This window comes from Haliotis rufescens, unplaced genomic scaffold (genome assembly GCF_023055435.1).
Source record: "Haliotis rufescens isolate VD_foot unplaced genomic scaffold, xgHalRufe1.0.p SCAF_1, whole genome shotgun sequence".
In the NCBI taxonomy this organism is placed as follows: Eukaryota; Metazoa; Mollusca; class Gastropoda; order Lepetellida; family Haliotidae; genus Haliotis; species Haliotis rufescens.
In genome coordinates this window covers 67,655,675-67,679,906 of record NW_025963779.1, presented here as the reverse complement: position 1 = coordinate 67,679,906, position 24,232 = coordinate 67,655,675, and the positions used below count along the sequence as shown (strand labels likewise).

At 41.2% G+C, this 24,232-nt stretch overlaps 3 protein-coding genes across 6 annotated transcripts in view; 2 read left to right on the top strand and 1 right to left on the bottom strand.

Annotated features, from left to right (window-relative positions):
- Positions 1-987, top strand: part of LOC124134138 — a 49,662-nt gene extending 48,675 nt beyond the window's left edge. For all 4 annotated transcript variants that reach the window (XM_048399961.1, XM_048399958.1, XM_048399966.1 and 1 more), the window contains one exon: positions 127-987. In XM_048399961.1, coding sequence (XP_048255918.1) covers positions 127-204 — 78 coding nt within the window. In that variant the 3' untranslated portion in view covers positions 205-987. The remainder of the gene's footprint in view (positions 1-126) is intronic.
- Positions 648-14,670, bottom strand: LOC124134139 (FAST kinase domain-containing protein 3, mitochondrial-like). Its single transcript, XM_046498819.2, has 7 exons — positions 14,641-14,670; positions 11,684-11,768; positions 7,235-7,347; positions 5,849-6,002; positions 3,131-3,224; positions 2,557-2,692; positions 648-1,442 (listed from the first exon to the last, which is right to left on the bottom strand). Exons 1-7 carry the CDS (start codon positions 14,668-14,670, stop codon positions 1,347-1,349), a joined length of 708 nt encoding a protein of 235 aa, XP_046354775.2. The 3' UTR covers positions 648-1,346.
- On the top strand, positions 12,335-23,674 carry LOC124134095 (FAST kinase domain-containing protein 5, mitochondrial-like). Its single transcript, XM_046498742.2, has 7 exons — positions 12,335-12,516; positions 14,606-15,827; positions 17,477-17,568; positions 19,186-19,342; positions 19,982-20,108; positions 20,809-20,989; positions 21,923-23,674. The coding sequence occupies exons 2-7, from the start codon at positions 14,669-14,671 to the stop codon at positions 22,043-22,045; spliced, it is 1,839 nt and encodes a 612-aa protein (XP_046354698.2). The 5' UTR covers positions 12,335-12,516; positions 14,606-14,668; the 3' UTR covers positions 22,046-23,674.
- The last annotated feature ends 558 nt before the right edge of the window (positions 23,675-24,232 follow it).

The window sequence follows — 24,232 nt, the reverse complement described above, 5'->3', positions numbered from 1 at the left end:
ATAGCTGGAATATTGCTGAGTGCGGCATTAAACAACAAACAATCAAACAAACTCTTTGTGTAGAATAGAGTGAAGGATCCATTCAACTTTGGTCACATGCTGAAATTCACTTCTCATTTGTTGCAGGTTGCAGCGAGATTTGAGGAGCTGATGATGCTTTTATCAGGACTGGAGAGTCAGGATGATAGCGAGAATGATGACTGAGAGAGGACTGGAGAGTCAGGATGATAGCGAGAATGATGACTGAGAGAGGACTGGAGAGTCAGGATGATAGCGAGAATGAGGACTGAGAGAGGACTGGAGAGTCAGGATGATAGCAAGAAGGATGACTGAGAGAGGTCAGGAGAGTCAGGATGATAGTGAGCAAAACTGACTGATAATTTGATCATGATGATTGATGACTTGTATTGAACAAGTACCGATGAAGTTTGTAGAAATTCTAATCTTGTGTCTACACGTAGACAAATACAGGACACTAGGTCATCCTGTACACTGTACAGTTAATGGGAACTCTCAAGGAGGAACCTTGGTGTAAGATGTTAGTGTACAGCAATGACTGGACTGTTCAGGACTCCTGGAGATTGTTTATCATGTGTCTCTGTCTGTCTGCAACATTAAGCAAAGTGTCATGTTTTTTCTCTTGCTGGCATTGCTTTTGAAGAGTTCACCAAGTTCAACATTTTCTGGAATAAAAGTACTGCTATGTTTGAAAACATGTAGAAAAAAATTATGTTTCTTTGCTTTAATCATGTTAATATGGCACCGATACATATTTCTTTAAATCTGATAATGTGAATACTCCTGAGGATGGGAAAACTTGTTGAAGTAGGTGTGTGAACGATGATGGAGCAGATGCACTCTGGCTGTTCATGTTGCAGTACTCCGCCTCCCGCTGTCCCTCATGTGTACAGTATGTACATAACATTGTATAGAATAACTTTATGGCATTGCAAGATGGAGTTGTCAATAAACACTCATTTCCCCATATCTAAACATGTCCTTTTGTTTGTTGACTTACACACATGTATGTGTTGGAATACTTGACTCCCGACAGCATACAAGTTCACACAAAGCTTGTCATGTAACACTGCCCGTCTTGATAGGTCGATATCCTGACTCAATCTTGATTGGCCGGTATCCAGATTCTCTCTTGATTGGCCGGTATCCAGATTCTCTTGATTGGCCGGTATCCAGATTCTCTTGATTGGCCGGTATCCAGATTCTCTTGATTGGCCGGTATCCAGATTCTCTTGATTGGCCGGTATCCAGATTCTCTTGATTGGTCGATATCCTGTTGTCCACTGAATAGAGGTTGCAAACAGTGGTAAGTTTGGTTTGGCCATCTGCTATGCAGCATTACTGTGCTGTCTTGATCGCTCCAAGTACTTCTGTTTAAGGTAGGACTGCTTATCATGTGCTTCTTGAAACTCATAGTGAGGAATCTGTGACAACAAAAGAGGTATTAGAGCAGAAAAACCCGAAGATCATGTAGAATTACGGCCCAACATCAGAACATATATAGGTTTTTTGTTTTCTTTTGTTGTTAATGTAGTCCTGCACCATGACCGTGGAATATATTTATTTTATGAAAAAATAATAATCTAGAAATAGGGGGAAAAAATTATTTTTTTTGTGTAATATAAGATTTCAGAGACTAAATGTTAGTCTATTGTTAATGCTGCACTCAGCAATATTCCAGCTATATGTATATAATTGAGTCTGTACCAGACAATCCACTAATTGACATCATGAGCATCGATCCACGCTATTGGGACCGATGACATGCATCAACCAAGTCAGCGAGCCTGACCACCTGATCCCATTCTACATATCTAGGTAGGAAGCAAACCAGTGTTCTTCTGAATTGTGTCCACCACTAGTACTTGTGCGATGACTTATCCATAAGATGTTTATCAAATCAAATCTTACACCACAATCAGCAATACTCCAGCTATGTCCAGCAGCCTGTTAATAATCAAGTCTCACCCAGATAAACCATAAACCAGTGATTGATGTTGTGAGCAACATCTACTCAGTGGGCATCAGCTGATAACCACCCCATGCAAAGGATGCTGGGATCTATTCTGTCCCGGTTCTCCACGGGGTTGAACAGCTATGCATGCAGTATTAAACTGTTAAAGAGCTGCTCCTACATATACATATACATATACAGTCGAACCCCGTTATCGCGAACCTAACGGGACTGTCTCGTAGCTTGTTTTGTTTGATTTGTTTGTTGTTTAACACCACACTCAGCAATATTCCAGCTGTACTATGGCGCGTTGTAAATAATCGAGTCTGGATCAGACAATCATTTGATTGACATCATGAGCATCAATCCACGCAAATGGGATACGATGACATGCTTCAACCAAGTCAGCAAGCCTGACCACCCGATCCTGTTAGTCGCCTCTTACGACAAGCATGCTGAAGACCTATTCTACCCCTGATCTTCACGGGGCGGTTGTAGCTTGTGTGAGTATTTATCATGTTATAGTCCCATCCTGTTCTCCTTCAGTAAACCCAGTTAAAGACAGTGATTCATCCCAGCCGTACCTCCACGACTTGATAGCCAAATTGCCTGAGTTGCCTTGCTTTACACAGATAGTAGCCGGACACATGCATCTCCACGTCACCCTGCAGCCTCCGCAGTAAGTAGATGGCGTTGAAGGGATACAGCAGCACTGCCACTCTGCAACCACAGACAGGACCAGGTGTACACAACGTAAAAACATGCCTTCTGTTGTCTAACAGCACACTTTTAACAATATTCCCGCTCAGTGGTGGCCTAAAAATAACTCAGTCTGGACCAGACAAAACAGGGATGGATGTTAGGAGTGACGTCCCACGCTGTCAGTGTGCAATGGCATGCAATCAACCAAATCACAGTTAGATCACCTGTTTCATTTACCCTCTGCATACAAGCATAGGTTGCTGGGGACCTGTTCTAACCTGGAATCCCCATAGGAGCTGAAACCATGCACCAATACCCCAATACAAGTCATTTGCTGACATCAACACACCATACAGGCAGTATAAGTGCAATAATCTTGGACGCAACGTTAAATCCACATTTCACATAACCTCAAATAGGTACCAACATGAAAGCTGATTAAAGTCTCTGACATACTTGACATGTGGCCTTTGATTCTTGTTGGCTGCCAGAGTGGTCCATTCAGCTACAGGTATCGCTGTCCCGTCAGAATCAAGTCTCAGTTCAATATCTGAAACACGAAGACCACTCCTGCATGTCATGATGACAAAATCAAAACGATAATCCTGCATCTCTAGATGTATTCACCTAACAACTAGGAATTGTGTACCACGATTTGGGATGTACATATTGCATAATGATAAAATACTGTTACAGTCAAACAATGTTTTCACTAAGATTTGAAGCTATAGATTTTACAATCAAGTTCGTAGGAGGAGGGGGATGTGTACGAAGTTAAAAACAACTGGTTCCAGATTATTAAAACAATCATCGCAAGTAGGCGGGTGCAGTAAATCATATTACACACGGAAATGGAAAAAAAACTTTTTTCGATCTCAGATTTTAAATAGAAGCAGTTAATCTACAAAATATATAAATATTCAAACAACTCAATTAGTACTAATTGGGCCTTGGCACAAATACAACGTATATCAAAGGTTTTTATGTCTTTTTACACGTAAAAGTGTGTAAAAATATGAACAAAACAGACTAATGGGAAACTGAGCATGACCAGGTGTTAGTAGATCAAGGTGAATGTCCATGACCTATGACACCTTGACGACAGGTGAAAACAGGTGCTTGAAACCCACGTGCATGTGATTTGTCAGTGGTTAGTGATTTGTGAGTGGCATTGTGGGATAGTAAATCATTGTCAAAATATGAGAACGTAAAAGTAACATATTCCCTTCTCAAACAACAACCTACATGTCATTATTATTATGTACATAAACATAGCTGTTATTTTTATTGTTGTTTTGATAACTTTTTTCCAGGCTAATTTGCATAATGCCTATAGCCTGTTTCTGCCATGTCAATTTGGACTTAGTTTTATTTTTGAATGTTGAAAGTGCCTACAAATTACCTCCTGTAAAGTACATTTTGTATTGAGCACTGAGATAAAACTAGCAAATCCAGACTAGTACTTTTCCAGTTGTTTTGTTATTTCGTATTTACATCTATGTAATGCTTTGTGTCAATTATTATATCCAGCAAAACAGGTTTTTTTCATTTCCATGAGTACTTTAGCTCTAGAGCTTGTCACAGCTGTTCATATCCTAGTCCTGCACCATGACCGTGGAATATATTTATTTTATAAAAAAAATAATAATCTAGAAACGCATACAAACACAAGTCTAGCCAACTCTAGCTAGCTCTATGAAATCAGCATAGGGAGAATTTTTTTTAGTGTCAAGAAGGATATTGTGTAATATAAGATTTCATAGACTAAATGTTAGTCTATTCATATCCGTGCATCACCTGTTTTACAATAGACACGATACAAGTTCCATGTGCCCACATACTCATTTGCATGTGCATATGTGGTAAAACAGATGGAACATAAAAGTTAATTCTCTGTCAGTGTGTCAAATATTTACTAACATTGACCGTGAGGTTCAAATTAGGTTAATACTCAAGTATGTACATTGTACACCACATCCAATTGTGCACATGCTCGAAAGTTCATTTAACTTGAATGCCTCGGTCTTGGTTAGTAAATATCACTTACCACTAACATTCTGGCTGTTCAAATGAAAACCCTCTCACAAGCTGTGCCAACCAAATATTATATTTGTTTGTTTGTTGTTTAACGCCACCCTCAGCAATATTCCAGCCATATGATGGCGGTCTGTAAATAGTCAAGTCTGGATAAGACACCAAATACTTTAAGCTATAGAGACAATAAATCTGTCCTTACAGGGATATATATAGGCACAACCCTAGTCCAAAGAATCCAGAGAGACTTGTATCCTACAACCCAGAATAAGCTGCAGATGGGTTGGATTTTGACCAACGGTGTCTGCCCCTGTGTTCGAGTGGGAGTGAGTGAATGTTGTGTCAAGCAACAGCTACTATATCATAGGAGCATGTAAATCATTGAGTCTGGACCATGCAAACCAGTGGTTTATAACACAGCAATAGTCCACACCATTTAGGCAAGATGACACACAATCGGCCAGGTCACACATTCCTAACACCTGTTCCTCATATGTCTGTACACATGTATGAGGTATGTAGGATGCTCTCTGCCTAGGATTCAACTGCATAAATAATATTGTTATACATGAACCTACATATTTGTATTCATGACTTAATTGAAAATATAAGAACTTGTTCTCATCACTATATGGCTGAGATAATGCTGATGCAATGTTAAATTTTAATTCACTCACTGCCCTTGGAATCCCCCCCATCCCCCGGCCCAGAGATTTGTTCATAGAGTTGTTTCGACCCTGATAATCTGAGCACTAGGTTTCATTTTAAGACTGGTTGACCACAGATGTGAGGAGAGTTTTCCTAGATTTGGCTTACCAGCAAGTCACTTCAGCAATGAAAACCTATCAGTGTTGTTGCCTCCTATCCTGATTGTCCTCCTATCTATGTAGAGTTATGTCCCTTAGATACTCCAGCATCCTATGATCGTGGTTATTAATTTCAGATTCTTGTTTTGTCAGTACCATACCATGCTAGTAGCCTTCACCAAATTGGAAACCATCTCTTGCTTGCATTTCTTCAGGCTTTTCCCTAACACATTGACACATTGTGATATAACTTAGAGGTAGTGTTTTCTAGTGAGTTTGTCACACACTGCCTGTACACTACTCACCGTGGAGGCAGGTAGAGGACTGTACTCACCAGGGGTATTGTAGTGAGAAAGGAGTGTGCCAAGATGCACATACTCTGTCCCACCGAGGATATTCGAGTACAAGCAGATCAGTTCATTTGTCAAGTCTTCTCTTTCTACTTTTTTCTGGTTTTGCTTTTGTTGAACAGACTCATACTTCCTGCACTGAAAGCATATTTAAAAATCAGAATAGTGTATTCAATACCAATTGTGTTGATTATGCTGATGTAACAAATGTTATGTTATATATACGGTCACGTCTAGTTAATCTGACGCTCGTAAATCCGACAATCGGCTTTATCGACACTAATGATGGGAACCGATTAAATCGGTGCTATTTAGACCCGTTAATCCGACAGTCTCGCACTCTGACTCCGACACACCTAATTTGCAACGAATTACCAAAATCACACATTAATCAGTCTCGTTAATCCAGCAGTGATCAGCGTACTCCGTGGTCATCTGCCCGAGCTATCAGCGAGGACATCCCATTACAGGTCACGTCAGAACAACCTTTCGCGAACTATGACCTACCAATGAAATTACTAACAGGAATATACATGTATTTGGGATAACACTTTCTTTGTAAAGTACAGATTCTCGTATTTTTATTATTTTTTTCATGTTGATGATACAGAAAACAATCCTAATGCACACTTGTATCCCTGCAGCCACTATATTATATATAAATGCTCACCTATCAGAAGTAAGAATAAAACGTTTGGATGTATTGTTCTTGTACAGAGTTGCATCCCTTGGCCATGCATATGCCAGTAACCTATTATTGTGGGTTCGAATCCCTGTTCGCTCCGATTATGTTTCCAGATTTGTCAGCACCATACCCGTGCTCGTGGGTTTCACCAAACTTGTAATGTCTCAGACCTGCATCACTTCAGGCTTTCCTGTCACATTGAGCTGACATGCCGTGATATAACTGGAATACTGCTAAAAGCAGCATTAAACCCAACTCACTCACTCACTCACTGACTATCTCCTGATTCCATGGTTTAGGTCTAGATTTGACAACACTGTAGTACTACAGGGCATGACTAATACTGCCATCTTGGAACTGAAATGGTGAGTGATCTTAGTTAAAGCCACTGTGAACAGTATTCCAGTTATATCATGGCGTATCAGCTTCATCATGTTTATGTGGAGGAAAAGCTGAGAGTGATGCAGGTCTCAGATGCTTACCACTTTGACATGTTAGGTAAAACCCATAAGCAGAGGTTTCAAGAAACATAATCACGGCGATTCCAGGATTTAAACTCATGATCATAGGTTTCTGACCCACTTAACAAGCTTAGCTTATAACACAACTCTACTCTACGAATTGCAGTGCCTATAATAAAACAAAACATCACAAAATTCTGTCTGTGATCATGTAGTAAGCATACCCTGCCAAGAGCGATCTGTCCCTGGTCAACTAGGAACGGTCCAGTGTAGTGGGGAACCTCGATCTTCACGCTCTCCGACACGTGGTACAGGTTCTGGCCAATGTGTATCCGATCTGTGTACAGAGACATGAGGCAATACATTCTCAGTTCAAAATAGGTCGGAGATGACATATCCCTTTACTTGAGTGTAGTCTGACTCCATGCTGCTGACATCAGCAGTATTCCAACTGTCCTGACCGCCTCCGTGGTCTAGTGGTAGAGCGTCCGCCCGGAGAGCGGAAGGTCCGGGGTTTTATCCCCGGCCGCGTCATACCAAAAGACGTTAAGAGATGGTACTTGTTGTTACCCTGTCTCGGCATTAAGGGCTAAAACAAGGACTGGTCGGCTCGGAGTCTGTATACTGTGTGTGAGTGGGGTATTCATGTTAAACTGCGGCATGGTATCTCAGTGGGCTAGCACTATTAATCGGCATCGGTTCGGACTAGTACAAGCAGCCACACAAACACACACACGTACATGCACGTCGCTATATAAGTGCAATAATCTTGGACGCGACGTTAAACCCCATTTCACCTCACCTCACCTCCAACTGTCCTGGACTAGGCAAACCAGTGGATGACGGCATGAGCAGATGACACACAATAACAGCCACCCAATCCTCATTAGTTGCCTCTTAGAGAGTGGTTATTTATTATTGGGGCTGGTGGTTTGATCTTTTGGAGTGAGTATGGTTTTATGCAACTTTTAGTAATATTCCAGCAATATCATGGCGGGGAACACCAGAATTGGGCTTCACACATTGTACCCATGTCGGGAATCGAACCCAGGTCTTTGATGTAACAAGCAAACGCTTTAACCATGTTAACCACATGGCTACCCCATTGCCCTTTTGATCTTAGGGCTGTATCTATTCCCTTATTATGGTCATAACAAGCACTATGCACGGGCGCTATGTCACTAAAACTGCCCAGAACCCAAAAGGAGAGACAAGCATGGGCGTGATGGGTTCTGGAGTTTCATTACTTATAAAAATATACAACTAGCAACAACTAGACTGGAACCTTAATCTCTTAATGGATTGTCATTTTGCAGATTTCCTTAACAATTGTGCAATCTGATTGGAAATAGAAAGTACATAATTTTTTAAAGCTCTAGTACTTTATCTAAAAATCATAATACTTTCTATTACCATGTGATTACACCTCGAAACACTGTGGGGATTCCAGGTTAGATTAAGTCCTTAGCAACCTATGGTTGTCCAAACCGCAACTGAATGGCTGATTGCGTGTCATTGTATCCCTACCATGTGGGATATTGCTCAGAATATCAATCACTGGTTTGTCTGGCCCAGATTTGATTATTTACAGGTCGCCATCATATATCTGGAATATTGCTGAGTGTAGCATTAACTAACAAATAAACACAAAGCAAAACATAAGGACACTTACACTCACATCCCTCTGTAGTGCTGAACAGCTGACTTATCAACTCCAGTGGGTAGAATCCATCAAGAGACATTCCACGAAGACAAGCTACAAATGATGGCATGAATGTTCTCATCTCTATGGCACGCCTATTGGAAGCCAACTCCAATACTATTTTCTTAAAGGCTTCTCTTCGTCCTTGAACTGGGAACGATAACCTCCCAACCATGGAGCAAAACTTGGCGAGATCCTTTAGGCGCCAACTTTCCAAATCTTCTTTTAACAGAATTCTACACAATTCCTGAATCATATCTGCAGATATATCATTGAGATGTTCATAAAGATGAACAATGTTTATCAGAGTGCTGTGATGAGTGCCTTGCATACGGGCTTGAAGCACTGGTTGGAGATCTATTAATGTCTGGTACTTATCTGGTACAGCAAATATCATTCGTCTGTGTGTGTACCTCCGCAGATACTTAAGAAGAGCTGTTAGGGAAACATCATCTAGCTCATTGACAATGCCCCCTGATAAATCAATGATCTTGTTTAAAAGCTGTTTATTCGGACAATACCACTCTGATTTGAAAAGACCTAAACAAACGATGCCAATAGTTTGGGCGTTAAACTCAGAGAGTCTTGCCGAAATTATTTCAACGAGTAACAACAACGTGTACCTTGACATTTTTCGGTAGAGGGACACGTGATACATAAGAACAACGAGGTCTCCGTGAGAAAGGTTGTGAATGTTTTTCTGCATGTGGTTGAAAAAGGACTTCATGAAGCGGCTTATGCTGTAACTTAGTCGAAAATGGTAGTGAAAGTCTGCAGCGAGGAAATATGTTTTCATATCCCATTCGGAATGTCTTCTCAGGAATTCCTTCTGAAATAAGGTTGCAATCTCTAAGCGAAGGACTCTAGACTCTCCTTTGAGGCAATCTCGGAATGGGTATTTTATGATATTTCTCATGCATTGTAACAATGTATCGTCATTGACGACAGGTAACTCTGTAGTTAAGTATCTGGACAGTTCACACATTGACTTTATCACAGAATCAATGTCTTGCTTTTCTGACGCTACCATCAACTGCCTTACATGCTCAGATATAATTTGATCAGCACTGTTCGTACTTTCACAATGTTTATTTTCATAAACCTGGGAAGACAGTATTGCATCTGGGTGCTGGAAAGAATCCTGGAGACTTCCAGACAGAAAATATTCCCTAAACTCAGACTGTTCCAAGTAAAAATGATAGTACTCGTTTTCAAATTCACGTGTTTTGGCTATTGCATTGTCTGTAACTTGTAACCCTTGCATGGTAATGAAATCTGCCACCGAGCCTGGCCGCTTGATCGGAGCTGTGTGAAGATGGGAACCTGTCCTTGGGCCAGGACCTCTCCCTGATGAAACTGACGAGGAACAGCGAGAGAGTTGTAGGTATTCTGACTTGTATCTGGACCCATGCAGGCTCCAAGCTCTCCTAAATGCTTGGCCATACTGGCATGTCAACTTGCATAAAAATGACACCTTCATGTTCACATGTTACTTGCTCCCTGAAATGTAGGAAACATGTCCTGATTCACTAGATCTGCCATTATTCTCTCCCCTTATCAAGTACCAATACAGCTGTTTTAAATGGAGAGGTTCGCATCGTTCGTTAAAATTGTTTGTTTATTTGTTGTTTAACGCCGCACTCAGCAATATTCAAGCTATATGGCGGCGGTCTGTAAATAACTGAGTCTGGACCAGACAATCCAGTGATTGACAACATGAGCATCGATCCACGCAATTGGGATCATTGACATGCATCAACCCACTGATTGCTTGCCTGACCACACGATCACGTTAGTCACCTCTTATGACAAGCATGGTTCACATCATGTGAATTTGGAATTCACCAAAGAGGCTAGATAGACATAGTGTCGTTACACCCAGTGTGTTAACTTTCAGTGTACCTGATCATCCATATATTGAGAACGTACAAAATGTTTAGTATATATACTTCCCCCCACCTCCCCCCTGGATGATTTTGTGTATGTACCATGTATATTCTTTGATAAAATCATACATGAGTACACCTGTGGTGACAACCGGTAAGAATATGGGTCCCCAGCTGCTTGTTGGTTGGTTTGTTGTTTAACGCCGCACTCAGCAACAATCCAGCTATATGACGGCGGTTTGTAAATAATCGAGTCTGGACCAGACAATCCAGTGATTAATATCATGAGCATCAAACCACGCAATTGGGATTGATGACATGCATCAACCAAGTCAGCGGGCCTGACCACCCGATCCCGTTAGTTGCCTCTTACGACAAGCATAGTCACCTTTTACGGCAAGCATGGGTTGCTGAAGACCTATTCTACCCCAGAATCTTCACGGGTCCCAAGCTAAGGGATGGCAAGAGATGCAGGGTTAAGCTGAGGAGGAAACTTGCGTATTATATGTGATCAAACAGGTCATTATCAATTCATGAATACCTATTCTACCCCGGAATCGGTCCTATGCTTGTCGTAAGAGGTGACTAAATGGTTCAGGTGGTCAGGCCCGCTGACTTGGTTGGTTGATGCATGTCATGTCCCAAATGGAGGATCTATTGTCATGTCACTAGATAGTCTGATCCAGATTTGATTATTTACAGACCGTGGTCATACGAATATTGCTGAGTGCGATATTAACAAACAAACATGAGTGAGTGAGTGGATGAGTGAATCTTGTAGTCCTGTCAGTCTTGGCAAGACAATCTACAGGTGTTATACGGCATTGGTCATGTCGACAGCAACATGTGTATACATTAAGATTTACCAACTGATACACCTTGCAGTCAATAAGCGGTCAATGATTCATGACATAGGTCGGTGTTGTTGTCTCGATCCAATCTTGTGATCTCCTTCAATCAAATTACATACAGGTCTACTGCATTCATGATCTCGGAAGTCAGGTCCGCTAATGCGTCTCAACTCCACACACTGTCAGTACTTATCGCAAATAATGGCTGTCATAACGGTAACTAGATCTACCTACCGGTATGAGACTGTTGATGTTGGATTCCCGTAACCTTCACATGTCTATCAACGCTTCTTTTAGACTTGAGTTTGTCTCCAAAAACCTATTTCTAAATACGTCAATGCGGCAACGCATTCCAACAGAGGAACCAGTTAAGCTTCCTCGTGGTGTGTATTGCTAAGCTCTACCGCAGCGTGTGTAGCTTCCTCGGCTCTCCTTATGCACCAAAGCGGCACTGCATATGATGATGTTTTGAGCTCATGGTTTTCTTCTAAACTAGTTATCGCAAATTGCAGCGCACAATTACGTAGCCCATCCTAGTTATAAAAAGCCAAATCTCCTCACAGTGGTATCACGAACTTCAAACTCCTTCCCAGCGCGTTAAAGCTTCGTTACACTACCGGGTAATCGCTGTGAGGAGCTTGAAATAACTTGTCAGGCGCTGATAGGAGCTTGAAAATAACATCTTTTCTCGGCCAAGCAATCATAATAAATCAGAGTTCATGACACTGATTGATGCTAAAAGTGTTCTTTATAATAAGAGAATGGTACCTTTTTTTATTACAAAGTATATTTCCGCATGTGCGTCTTTTTATCCCAGGAACCATTGCGCCCCGATGCTCCAATGCACCGAGTGGCCGTTTACGCCGGATCCCAGTCTGCATTAGATAACCATCAAGCTCCACCCCAACGCTTGGTATCGGCCTCTTCAACACACTGCACATTCGAAGATAAAGATCACGCTGTTTGGAGCTTGCAATCTCGCGTGGAAACAGCTTCTCTCTGAATATTGCTTTTCGTGATGCTTGACTTTTAGAACAGGCCGCTCTCATCGGTTGATCACAGGAACGGTAAGATAAGTAGACAGTTGACATCTTGCAAATGTTTCAGCAAGAATTCTTTTAATTCCTCGTCCGATGCGCAACAGAACGATAGTTCTACAAAATCTCACAAGGACATACGAAGTCCTCAATCTAAGTGTTTACGATTTTACGTTATGAAACAACATGATCAGCATTATGTAATTTGGTAACAGAGTAAGCTGTTGGATAAGTTAATTGTGACTTGGAGTCGTCGTGGCTTTGCATGTTTTGGTTGACTCAGCACACCTCGACATTTCAGTCCCCATGCAGTGGTTGTTTAAATTGTAAATGAAAGCATGGACCCTAAATAGCCTATAGACGTATTAAGTGTCCATGATGAAAGTTTCCACTGTACTGAGGTAGATGTGACCAGTTGTTGATGTGGACATTTTAGGAGGCTATTTTTAGATAGCTGCTAATTGCTATGCGTATTTGACATGTGTCCATCGAAACTAGGGCTGTAATTAAACACTTTGTCATGACATATATATGATACTGATCTTGATATAGTAATTGCAATGCAATATGATAGCCTGTCTACACAATACGAATTGAGATTGACATGAAAGTTATTTTGTATTATTATATAAGTGATATATATACATGATATATAGGCGGCCATATGGTCAAAAATACAAAATTCAATTCATGTTATTGATATATCGTCTAAGGTAATTGTATAATACTGATAACAGCTAGCTACATGATAAAGAGGAAAGGACATTAATGCTTAGTTTTGCTGTATAGCACTAAATGAAATGTTAAAAATAAGCCTAATCTCCTCACAGTGGTATCACAAACTTCAAACTCCTTCCCAGCACGTGACACCTTCGTTACACTACAGGTAGAGAGCTCAGCAAATGGGAAATCGCTGTGAGGAGCTTGAAATAACTTGTCAGGCGCTAGTAGGAGCTTGTAAATAACATCTTTTCTCGCTCTAGCAATCGTAATAAATCAGAGATTGACATGAAAGTTATTTTTTATTGTTATTTTAAGACTTGATATCTATGAGCGGCCATTTGGTCAAAATACTTTACAATTTTGTGGAAATATAACTTGAATACAATACAAAATTATTTTGTTTCAAATTTGCCTGACATGGTCACTTAGTTTAGAATTTCAGTTAAATCCCTAGCATGTCCTGCTTGACTGTATTGATTTTTCCATCACAAGGGATAAATATTTCAAGGTTACATCTATGAAGAATCTTTTTAATAACATTAGTTCTCATTTAATTATTGGTTTTTTTTTAAATAAATAGAGTTGTATAATAAGTTTGTTAACTTGTTTTGTATAAAATAAATGATTTTTAACATTAGTAGAATGAACTGATATCTGTGAATGTATGTGGCTGTAACCTTGAACATGTTGAAGGGGGTTAAGTAGTGTAAAATTATTGTCCCCCAGAGAGGGTATCGTAAGTCCATAATATTCAAAGTATGTTATTCTTACTATAGTTTTTTAATCGCAGAATATGTGTTCTTTTAATTGGCTAAATTTGTCAATAATCGCCAACACCTGAAGGGATGATGTAAATCCTGCTGGGGTCCATGCACATGAGGCAGGAAGCTAAAGTACTGTAAGTCCCCATGGTCCCTAGTATGGTGCACTACCTTCAGTTGCTGGCGACCTATAGCCCGTTTTTATAATGTGATGTTATGTATAGTGTTATCCATTTTATGATTCAATACTAGTTTTAAATCCTTTTCTGTGATAAGTCTAGTTATTTTACTGTCTTTAGTTGGCAGGTTTTTATGTAATGCATTTGTTATGTTAAACTCTTGATAGTCACGATATGGCTGAAATATTGCTGATGTATGGCTGAAATATTGCTGATGTGACTTAATTTTTTTTAACTCACTCACTCACTCACTCACTCACTCACTCACTCACGCACGCACGCACGCACGCACGCACCCACGCACCCACGCACCCACCCACCCACCCACCTAGACTGACAGTTGAGCCCTAGTCTAGCTTCTCTTTATTTAACTGTCTAATCTTAGTATTCCCGAGTGTTCAGTATGTGTAACGATGTTAACATATTTTATCGTATTATTCCATCATATCTTTTCAGTATTGCAGAACAAGACTGCAGTGGCGATCCTGTACACTTGTTGTAGACATCGTCAGTGACGACATGTTGGCACTAAGAAACATTGCCAGGCTGGCCAGCAGGGGTCTGTTTCCCAACAACATCTGTGCAGCCAGTGTCAGGCATGTCTCTGCTGCTACCAAGCAACGCTCAGGGAATGACAGATTTGAGAGGAACCCTGTACCATTCCGAGTGGCCAACAAAATCTTGACGTTTATGAAGAAACAGTCAATACTGGCAGATATAAACACTTCATTGACTGGGGCATCCATGAATGCAGTGGATGAAAAGGATTGGAAAAGTGAAATTAACAATTTGAGTAAAACTTTGGCTGCTGGACATGATGTAGAGAAGGGATTTAGTACACGCATCAATGACATCGGACTCGACAAGTCGTTACAAGTTGCAGATGTATATGTTTCTCATAACTACATGGAAGTAATGTTCCTGCCTCGACTGTTTGATTATGCTCTGCATGCAGATTTCAGTGCTTACTCCCCCAAAACTGTCGTCCATTTGATGTATTTTGTGTATTTCCACGGTAGGGCACCGTCAATGCTTTTTAAAAAGGTCGAAGATTATTTGTCAACTAACCTGGAAATGTTACACGTCAATGATATAGGATTAATTTGTCTTGGATTTTTTCGAGGCAATGTGCGAATATTATCTTATGAGCTTCTAGATCGAATCAGTCAAAGACTTGTCGATGAACTTGAACTTGTGGAGAAAAATATGTTGATAAATATAACCAAAGTATTGTCCCATTCAAGCTTTTTCAAATTCAGTTTCTTTCAAAACTTTGCAGACAAAATAGTGACTTTGTCCTTCATTCAAACAACAATTAATCCTTCAGTTTTGATGCATATTGCAGCATTTTATGCATCAGCCTCCGTATACCACAAACCGTTGACCCAGTCCTTACTGTCAGCCTTTGTTGGACTTTGTACACACAGCAACTTGAAAGTGAAGCCACGATCTAAAGATATTGCTCAGTTTGTGAAGGCGATGGGGATGTTGCACCATGAACCAGTCAGTGGGAAGACGTCCTATATGAAACTAGTGGAAGCTTACAAACGTTTTGAACAAGAACGAACACACCCTGAATCTCTGGCGGACATGCTGCATGGCTTGGCCTACCTTGGAATATTCCCCACGGATATGCTGGATATGCTGTTTCACCCAAAAAAAGTCAACCTCTTAAAAGGTGTGATGTCGTGTATGGATTTATTATTCCCATGCATAGTCTTTGAGATGCTCTTTATGTCTATGGTGCCATGATAAACCATGCTCTTATATTTGGTAGTTGTAGTGAAATAGTCGTGTGTGAAATAGCCTCCTGCCTGCTAAATTTCGGTCGGATTAACAGTTCTGAAATGTCCCTCGTCCAACTGGCTACTGAAATTTTAACGATAGTCTTTGTGTTTGCACTCCTCCTACTAAGTCTTAGTTTATCAGAATAAAAGAATGTTGTCTTCTTTCCCTAGATCAATACGACCCTCAAAAATATATATATCAAATTGAAGTGACGCAGGTCTCAGACGTTTACCACTTCGGTAAAACCCACAAGCACGGGTATGGTGCTGACAGACCTATAAACATAATCGGGGCGAACCAGGATTCGAACCCACAATCATAGGTTTCTGGCGTGCCCAAGGGATGCAACTCTGCACAGCGAATCGCGGCGCCACCCGTGGCCCCGAAACTGGCTTGTAACTTTTAAGGCTAACAATATTTTCGAGACTTTCACAAACTGGTGGTAGTACCAAATACGACGGAGTGTTGCCATGGTTACAGAGAGACTGCATATTAATGTTGATCGGTGTTTAGGTGACACAGGGTTATTATGCCATGTTAAGCTACAGACCACATGACATCTATTACAAACACTTTGAGTCTTGGGAGTCATGAAACTTACCTGTGAAAGTAATGAGTTGGTGCTCACCCACTATTTTCGTTCAAATGAAGCTGAGATTTCTGATCTTTATTATTTGTTGGTTGTGAGAAGTAATCAATAAAAAGTGAAGCACAGATATATTTTGGTGGTGCAGTTGTCTGATGTGCTCATCCTATACAGAGTTGCATCCCTTAGGTATGCCAGTATCCTTTGACTTGATTGGCCCTGATTATGTTTCTTAGGTGAGGTGAGGTGAAACGGGGTTTAACGTCGCGTCCAAGATTATTGCACTTATATAGCGACGTGCATGTACGTGTGTGTGTTGTGTGGCTGCTTGTACTAGTCCGGACTGATGCCGATTTATAGTGCTAGCCCACCTTAATGCCGAGCGCCAGACAGGGTAACAACAAGTACCATCTTTTAACGTCTTTTGGTATGACGCGGCCGGGGATCGAACCCCGGACCTTCCGCTCTCCGGGCGGACGCTCTACCATTAGACCACGGAGGCGGTCATGTTTCTTAGGAGTTGCGTCCCTTAGGCATGCCAGTATCCTTTGACTTGATTGGCCCTGATTATGTTTCTAGGTTTGTTGGCACCATACCCGTGCTCGTGGGTTTCACCCAAGTTGTAAGCATCTACAACCAGCATCACTGTGGGCTTTCCTCACACATTATCTTGATAAAGAGTACATGCCATGATATAACTGAAATACTGTTTCAAGCGCCATTATTACAAACTCATTCACAAATACCTTTTAGGAATGGTCATTCAGGCCAGAAAGTTCTGTAAGACTGAACCAATGGCCTGTTACTTGTGTACATTCCACTTGCCCTTTCACAATGTCAGTAGGAATGGACTTGCAGGCTAGCGGGTTAGTGGTTTGAGATCGTACTTGGTCAAGGCAGTTACCATGGTTACTATGTTGCCCTCATCTGATGTTGATGTTACTACATTTCAGCTCCCAGACGTTCAAAAGAACTGCAACTTCGTCTTCTGAGCAACAATGTTCTGATTGAATGTCCTGAATATACCGGGCTGCAGCAAGCTTGGGTGAGTCTCTACATCCTTGAATCGCCCGTGAAGATCCGGGATAGAATAGGTCTTCAGCAACCCATGCTTGCCATAAAAGGCGACTATGCTTGTCGTAAGAAGTGACTAATGGGATTGGGTGGTCAGGTTCGCTGACTTGGTTGATGCATGTCATCGTGTCCCAATTGCCTTGATCAATGTTCATGATGTCAATCACTGGATTGTCTGGTCCATACTCCATTATTTACAGACCACCGTCATATATAGTTCGGGAATCACGCACGTTGAGAAGCCCAACGCTAACACCGTATTCGTGCGTGCGTGATTCCCGTGCACACTTTCGAGTTGAGTTGATTGGTTCAACTGTGTCATATGGCTCTGTGACGCAGGGGTAGCATTATGCAGATGGCTGTTTCAATGAATGCTCGTTCCACCAGTGACGAACAGGTCTGGTTGTTGATGAAATATAGCGATAGCTAAATAGATAGATTTTTTATTCATGCACCGATTGTCTTTAAATGTAATATCCAGTTATGTATGACTGTTTAATAATCTCATACCAACTTTGACTGGAGTAGGTCCAATTGTTTTTCAGATATTGTAGTAAATGTCAGTACCTTAAATTACCTTCCAGACTATAGCTGGAATGTTGCTGAGTGCGGCGTTAAACAAACAAACAAACATCCTTGAATCCTGATTTTACCATATTGTTACTCATATGGACGATGGGGGCACGGGGGGCATAGTTGTCTAAAGCACCGCAATTTATGTCCCTTTGCAGCCAGAAATCTAAGATTGTACGTTTGAATCCTAGATCCTAAAACCGCAATATAGGGAATGTCACAATAGTCATGCCCTATATTTGCGGGGTTTTTTAACTGATATTTTGGGAACATAAGAATAGTTGAGCTTCCATTTGCCAATAAGAGGACAAAATGTGTTTCCTTGTATTTCTGTGACTACTTTTCCGTGTTGAAACGAAGTTGGTGGGAATATTGAAATGGGTTCCGTCCGTGTGTGCATGCGTGTGTGTGGGTGTGTGCGTGCATCCTGAAATCGTTTCCGGAGCATAACTCAGAAACGTTAAATATTTCTCTACGAAACTATGCATGTCTATCTGACTCATGCTGAACTGGTGCCTTTTGCTATTTAGGAATTTTAGAAATTTTAATTTTTTACGTTTCCATGGCAACAAGTTGGACCTAGGTTCTATAAGGGTGGTGTTCATTTCCGGAGCGTAACTCAAAAACCATTAAATGCTTTCTTTACAAAACTTTGCATGTCTACCAGGCACATACTGAACTGGTGCCTTTTGTTATTTCGGAATTTTAGACATTTTTATTTTTCACGTTTCCATGGCAGCAAGTTGGACTTAGAAATCAATAAGGGTAGGGTTCGATTCCGGATGAAATTTTCCGAATCTATCAGACATATGCTGAATTGTTGCCTTTTGCTATTTATGAATTTGAGAAATTTATATTATTGGGTATTATTTCCAGAGCTTGACTCATTAACCGTTAAATATTTTCCAATGAAACTGTGTTAAAATGGGCGGGGGATATAGATGACTTCATCGACCATGCGCTTGTTCCGTGTTGATGTTTATTCGGTGTTGATGTTTTATTGATCTCTCTGCAGAATGTGGCTCAGGAGTTCAACAGCCGAGAGTGGAGAAGCTTCCAACAGGAGATCCACATTCGCAGAGGCTTCAAAGAAATCCACAAGTCACTTGCCAACATGTTAGGTGCTGACCGAGTCAAGGCGGACTACATTCTACCTCACTACAGAAGTGCAAGTAAGAACATCACAGCAGTAGAAATAAACCTGGAATGTTTACCACTCCGGATAATAATATCACCCCTAAAGTGGCCGAATTATTACTCAGCCTTTGGAAACTGCTTGTAGTTGGCTATAGTTTCAGGGGGCGGTCGGGTAGTCTAGTGGTTAAAGCGTTCGCTCGTCACGCAGAAGACCCGGGTTCGATTCCCGACATGGGTACAATGTGTGAAGCCCATTTCTGGTGTCCCCCGCCGTGATATTGCTGGAATATTGCTAAAAGTGGCGTAAAACCATACTCACTCACTCACTATAGTTTCAGATGTCATGTTATGGTCGTCGCTTTATCTGACACTATCTTGTTTACTGGTAGGGTGGCAAGCCATGGAAGCTACTCACGTTAAAACGATTCAAGGAATGTCATTCCATTCATTTCTGTCTGATAATCACTCTTCAATTTCTTGGCCTCAAAGACTAGATCACACCTGTTTTTATACCCATGCTTCATTTGGTACGCTCATTGACAAAATGATTGTGTCTTGTTTTGCTTCAAATATGGCCAATCGAGTTACTGAAGTTTGAGTTAATGCAGTTCCATTTATTCTATCATGTGTATAAAGACTACATGTATTGTGTAATGATGCTAATCACCTTACAGATATTGAACTAAGGCTTGATGCCTCGAACCATCCCATAAAGACGGAGGACTATGTCAGTCAAGACCCCTGGAATGTGCAACCCCTGGACAGCAAGCATGGCAGCAAGCCCACGGACACACAGCGCAAGTTAGTTGAAACCCTCTTTTTCTAATGCTAATGGTTAAGGGTGGGCGAGTGGATGTTTTGTAGTCCATGGTAGCACAGTGGCCAGGTGGTCTTATGATGTTCCTGTAGTCCATGGTAGCACAGTGGCCAGGTGGTCTAATGATGTTCCTGTAGTCCATGGTAGCACAGTGGCCAGGTGGTCTTATGATGTTCCTGTAGTCCATGGTAGCACAGTGGCCAGGTGGTCTTATGATGTTCCTGTAGTCCATGGTAGCACACCGGCCAGGTGGTCTAATGATGTTCCTGTAGTCCATGGTAGCACAGTGGCCAGGTGGTCTAATGATGTTCCTGTAGTCCATGGTAGCACACCGGCCAGGTGGTCTTATGATGTTCCTGTAGTCCATGGTAGCACACTGGCCAGGTGGTCTAATGATGTTCCTGTAGTCCATGGTAGCACACCGGCCAGGTGGTCTAATGATGTTCCTGTAGTCCATGGTAGCACAGTGGCCAGGTGTGATGTTCCTGTAGTCCATGGTAGCTACATGGTCCAGGATGTTTCAGTATTTGATGCTCGTAAATAGCCTACCTACATAAGTCATCACGTATCCAGTATTTGCTGTTTACACTCATATGAAAGAGAAACTGGAACCAACTGTTAGAAATTTTTAATTTTCTGAAACTTGTAATGACATAAAAGCAGCAGACTATGATTTTTTTACAGGATCGCCATAGAGCTTGGAAGCATTCGTCAGTTCCTCACAACAGACAGCCTGTCTCTGGATGCTGCAAGTCTGAAGGGTCTGCCAGTCACCAGCAGTCACCAGGCGTACCATGTCAAACTGAATGGGCACAACCAGACCAAAATGAGAAATCTGAACCGCCTCGGATACAAAGTAATCTTGGTAAGGACAGCATGTACAGTTTGGGCCAGTTTGGGGATTATGGGTTAGAATAAGGTCCCTAGAAACCCATGCTGGTCATACAAGGTGAGTTACTACAGGCTTGGTGACTTGGTTGATGGTGTGTCCTCACAGCCTGACGAGGGGGTTGTCGCTCATATCATATCACTGGATTGTCTGGTCCAGACTCAATGATTTTCCGGCTGCCAACAGGAATATATTTGAGTGTGGTGACAAAACTGTTATGGTGGTCACTCTTGGTTTCAGCTGTTCTAGCTGATTTGTGTCATCGTATCCCATCAGCATCAATTGGTTCAGCAATGCATTTGTTCAACAGTGTTCAGAATATAACAAGGAAATCCAAGGGTCCTTGTCATATCTCTTATGTTACATGTTTAGGGAGTCCTTAGACTCAGAACCACAGAAGACCTCTCCAGGGTCCCCATAGTTCTGAACACTCAGTGTTTGACCCATAGAGGAATCAAGATATTTTCAGAACTGCTGACTCAGCATTGAAACTTTCTTCTGCTCGACTGCTATGTGTTCTCTAATTATGGCCCATCAGTTTATATGCTTCTGATGTCCAAGTAAGAGGACCCTGAGAAGTGGTCATCATGGCAGGGATATGGAAGTTTCCGAGTTCGCATTGAAATGAAGATTTTCGGTTCGAATCCTGGTTTGCCCCGATTATGTTCCTAGGTTTGTCCTTGCTCGTGGGTTTTACCCAAGTGGTTAACAGAGTTAAACCCAACTCACTCACTCACTAACTTGCTTCCCTTGCCCACACTTGATTATTTACAGGGTGTTGTGATATAACTGGAATATTGCTGACTGTGGCATAAAACAATATGCGTTCACTTACTGAATCTTTGGAAGGAAATTTGTTAGTATTCAGTGTTTAGAACAGGGGTGTTACAGCTATGCTTTCTCTTGCAGCTCCACCCTCATGAGGTGGATGAGCTGTCTGACATGAAGGAAGATGAGCGCCGGAGGGTTCTGTGTGACCGGCTCCACAAGGAAGCCGAGATGGACGTTCAGGTGTGTCAGATGGAGTCCTGACTCTTGGAATAGACTTCAAGGGTGGACATTCAGGTGTGCAAGGCAGAGTGGAACAGCATTCCCATGAAGATCCCCGGGGTAGAATAGGTCTTCAGCAACCCATGCCTGCCATAAAAGGCAACTATGCTTGTCGTAAGAAGCGACTAACGGGATCGGGTGGTCAGGCTCACTGACTTGGTTGATGCATGTCATCGTATCCTAATTGCTGGATTGTCTGGTCCAGACCTGAATATTTACAGACCGCCGTCATATAGCTGGAATACTGCTGAGTGTGGCATTAAACAAACAAACAAACAAACAAACCCTTGGAACAGCCCACATCAAGTTTCAAGGGTGGACATTCAGGTGTGCAAGGCAAACTTCAGTTTCGAGATATCATGTCTGTGTGCGTAATTTATTCATTCAAGACATGGAGGATATTATTTGTGTTGAGTGAAAATATCTCCTTTCCCCCACCACGAGTTGAGAGAAAAATGATATTTCACGAGAAACAGTGAATATCCTATAAACAGTTTATAGCGAGAAGCAACATTAACTCCATAAATGACCACCTGTACTTATTTGTCCTTGTCAATGTGAAACTAAGGTGAAATGGAAGTCAACAGTTTATGTAAGGGCTAGACATTTACAATTAAGGGAGACAATTTGCAGGGAGGTAACTCTTGTGTGTCAATAGTACTGTCCAAGTGTTATATTCAATGAAAATACCACATTTTCTCAACTTCAGGAAACTCAGTCTTTCACACTGAAATATGTAACAAATCATGTGATAAGAGATAGAGATAAAAAACATGTAAGCAGCTGGTAACGAATACTTCTTCAAAGTACATAACTATGACTGAGCACCATTTTACACGTCATGTGATGCCATACCTTTATCAGAACTGGAATTCACAAATGGAAGAGTCGCTGAATGAAATTCACCAACACCAGAGTCTTTGACAGAGTGTCAGCTGTGTGAACCTCGCACAGATCTTAAAAAAAATAAAAAAATGTTACATTCCTTGAAGCGATTCAGTCAACCTTTACATAATCCTTGTCTTTTCTAACTATCGTCATTTTGTTAAACCCACGCCCATCAATTACTGACTGTGAAAACATTGTTGCTACAACTCATAAGGCCAGAATATATTGTGATCATTGTTATAACCGACCATTACTGCTTGACCACAGGTTACCTAGTCATGCAAGCCAATATTTGATATTAGTGTGCTTTCAGTAAATATTGTTGGTACAATGAATCGATGAGCTGAGAAATGTGCTTGTGAATCATTTAAAATATTTCAATTAAAGTTTAAAATATAAATGATAATTGTACTATATTTTTGTGCCTGGGGACCAAATCCTAGGTTCGTGATATTGGGTGAAAGTAATGCTGAAGTTTGAGATGTGCATTATATGTACAAGTTTAGTCAGTCAATGATACTTATACAAGAAGACGTTTTTGACCAAAGGTTTGCCTCGAGATGGGAATGGCATTCGAGATTGAGGGAGTCTACTCTACATTAATTTGTGACTAATTTCACCAGCTCTTTTATTATTGGGGGCGGTCGGGTAGCCTAGTGGTTAAAGCGTTCGCTCGTCACGCCGAAGACCCGGGTTCAATTCTCGACATGGGTACAATGTGTGAAGCCCATTGCTGGTGTCCCTCGCCGTGATATTGCTGGAATATTGCTAAAAGCGGCGTAAAACCATACTTACCCACTTTTTTTTATTGTTGGATCATAGGTTTTCAGATGTCATATGTTTTTTGGACGGGGTGTAGCATCACACAAAAATTGTAAATACTCTGATGATGGCTTTTTTAAAGAGGAAAAGTGTCTTTTATAAAAGTGAATAAGATATTTTACAGTTGTGGATGTGATTAGAGAGAAAACTATAAATGTTTCTTAAGCGTCCGAAAACCCATAGGGATACTACTAAGTGATTATTTAATAAACCTTTGGAGCAGGCAGATTTTCAGTGAGTTGGCAGCTGGATCAATGTTAAGTAAATCTGTGATAATGTTTAGGTGTGTCAGTGATGGGCAAACTCCTTGACACATACAGTTACCAGCAATACAAGAACACAGAGAGATCTGTATATGTACATGCTGGTTTGTATACAGGCATCTGTCGTTGATCTGTGTAGGAATGTTTCTAGTTCAAGTTATGGTCATCTGTACCTACAACACGTGCAATTCTGTAC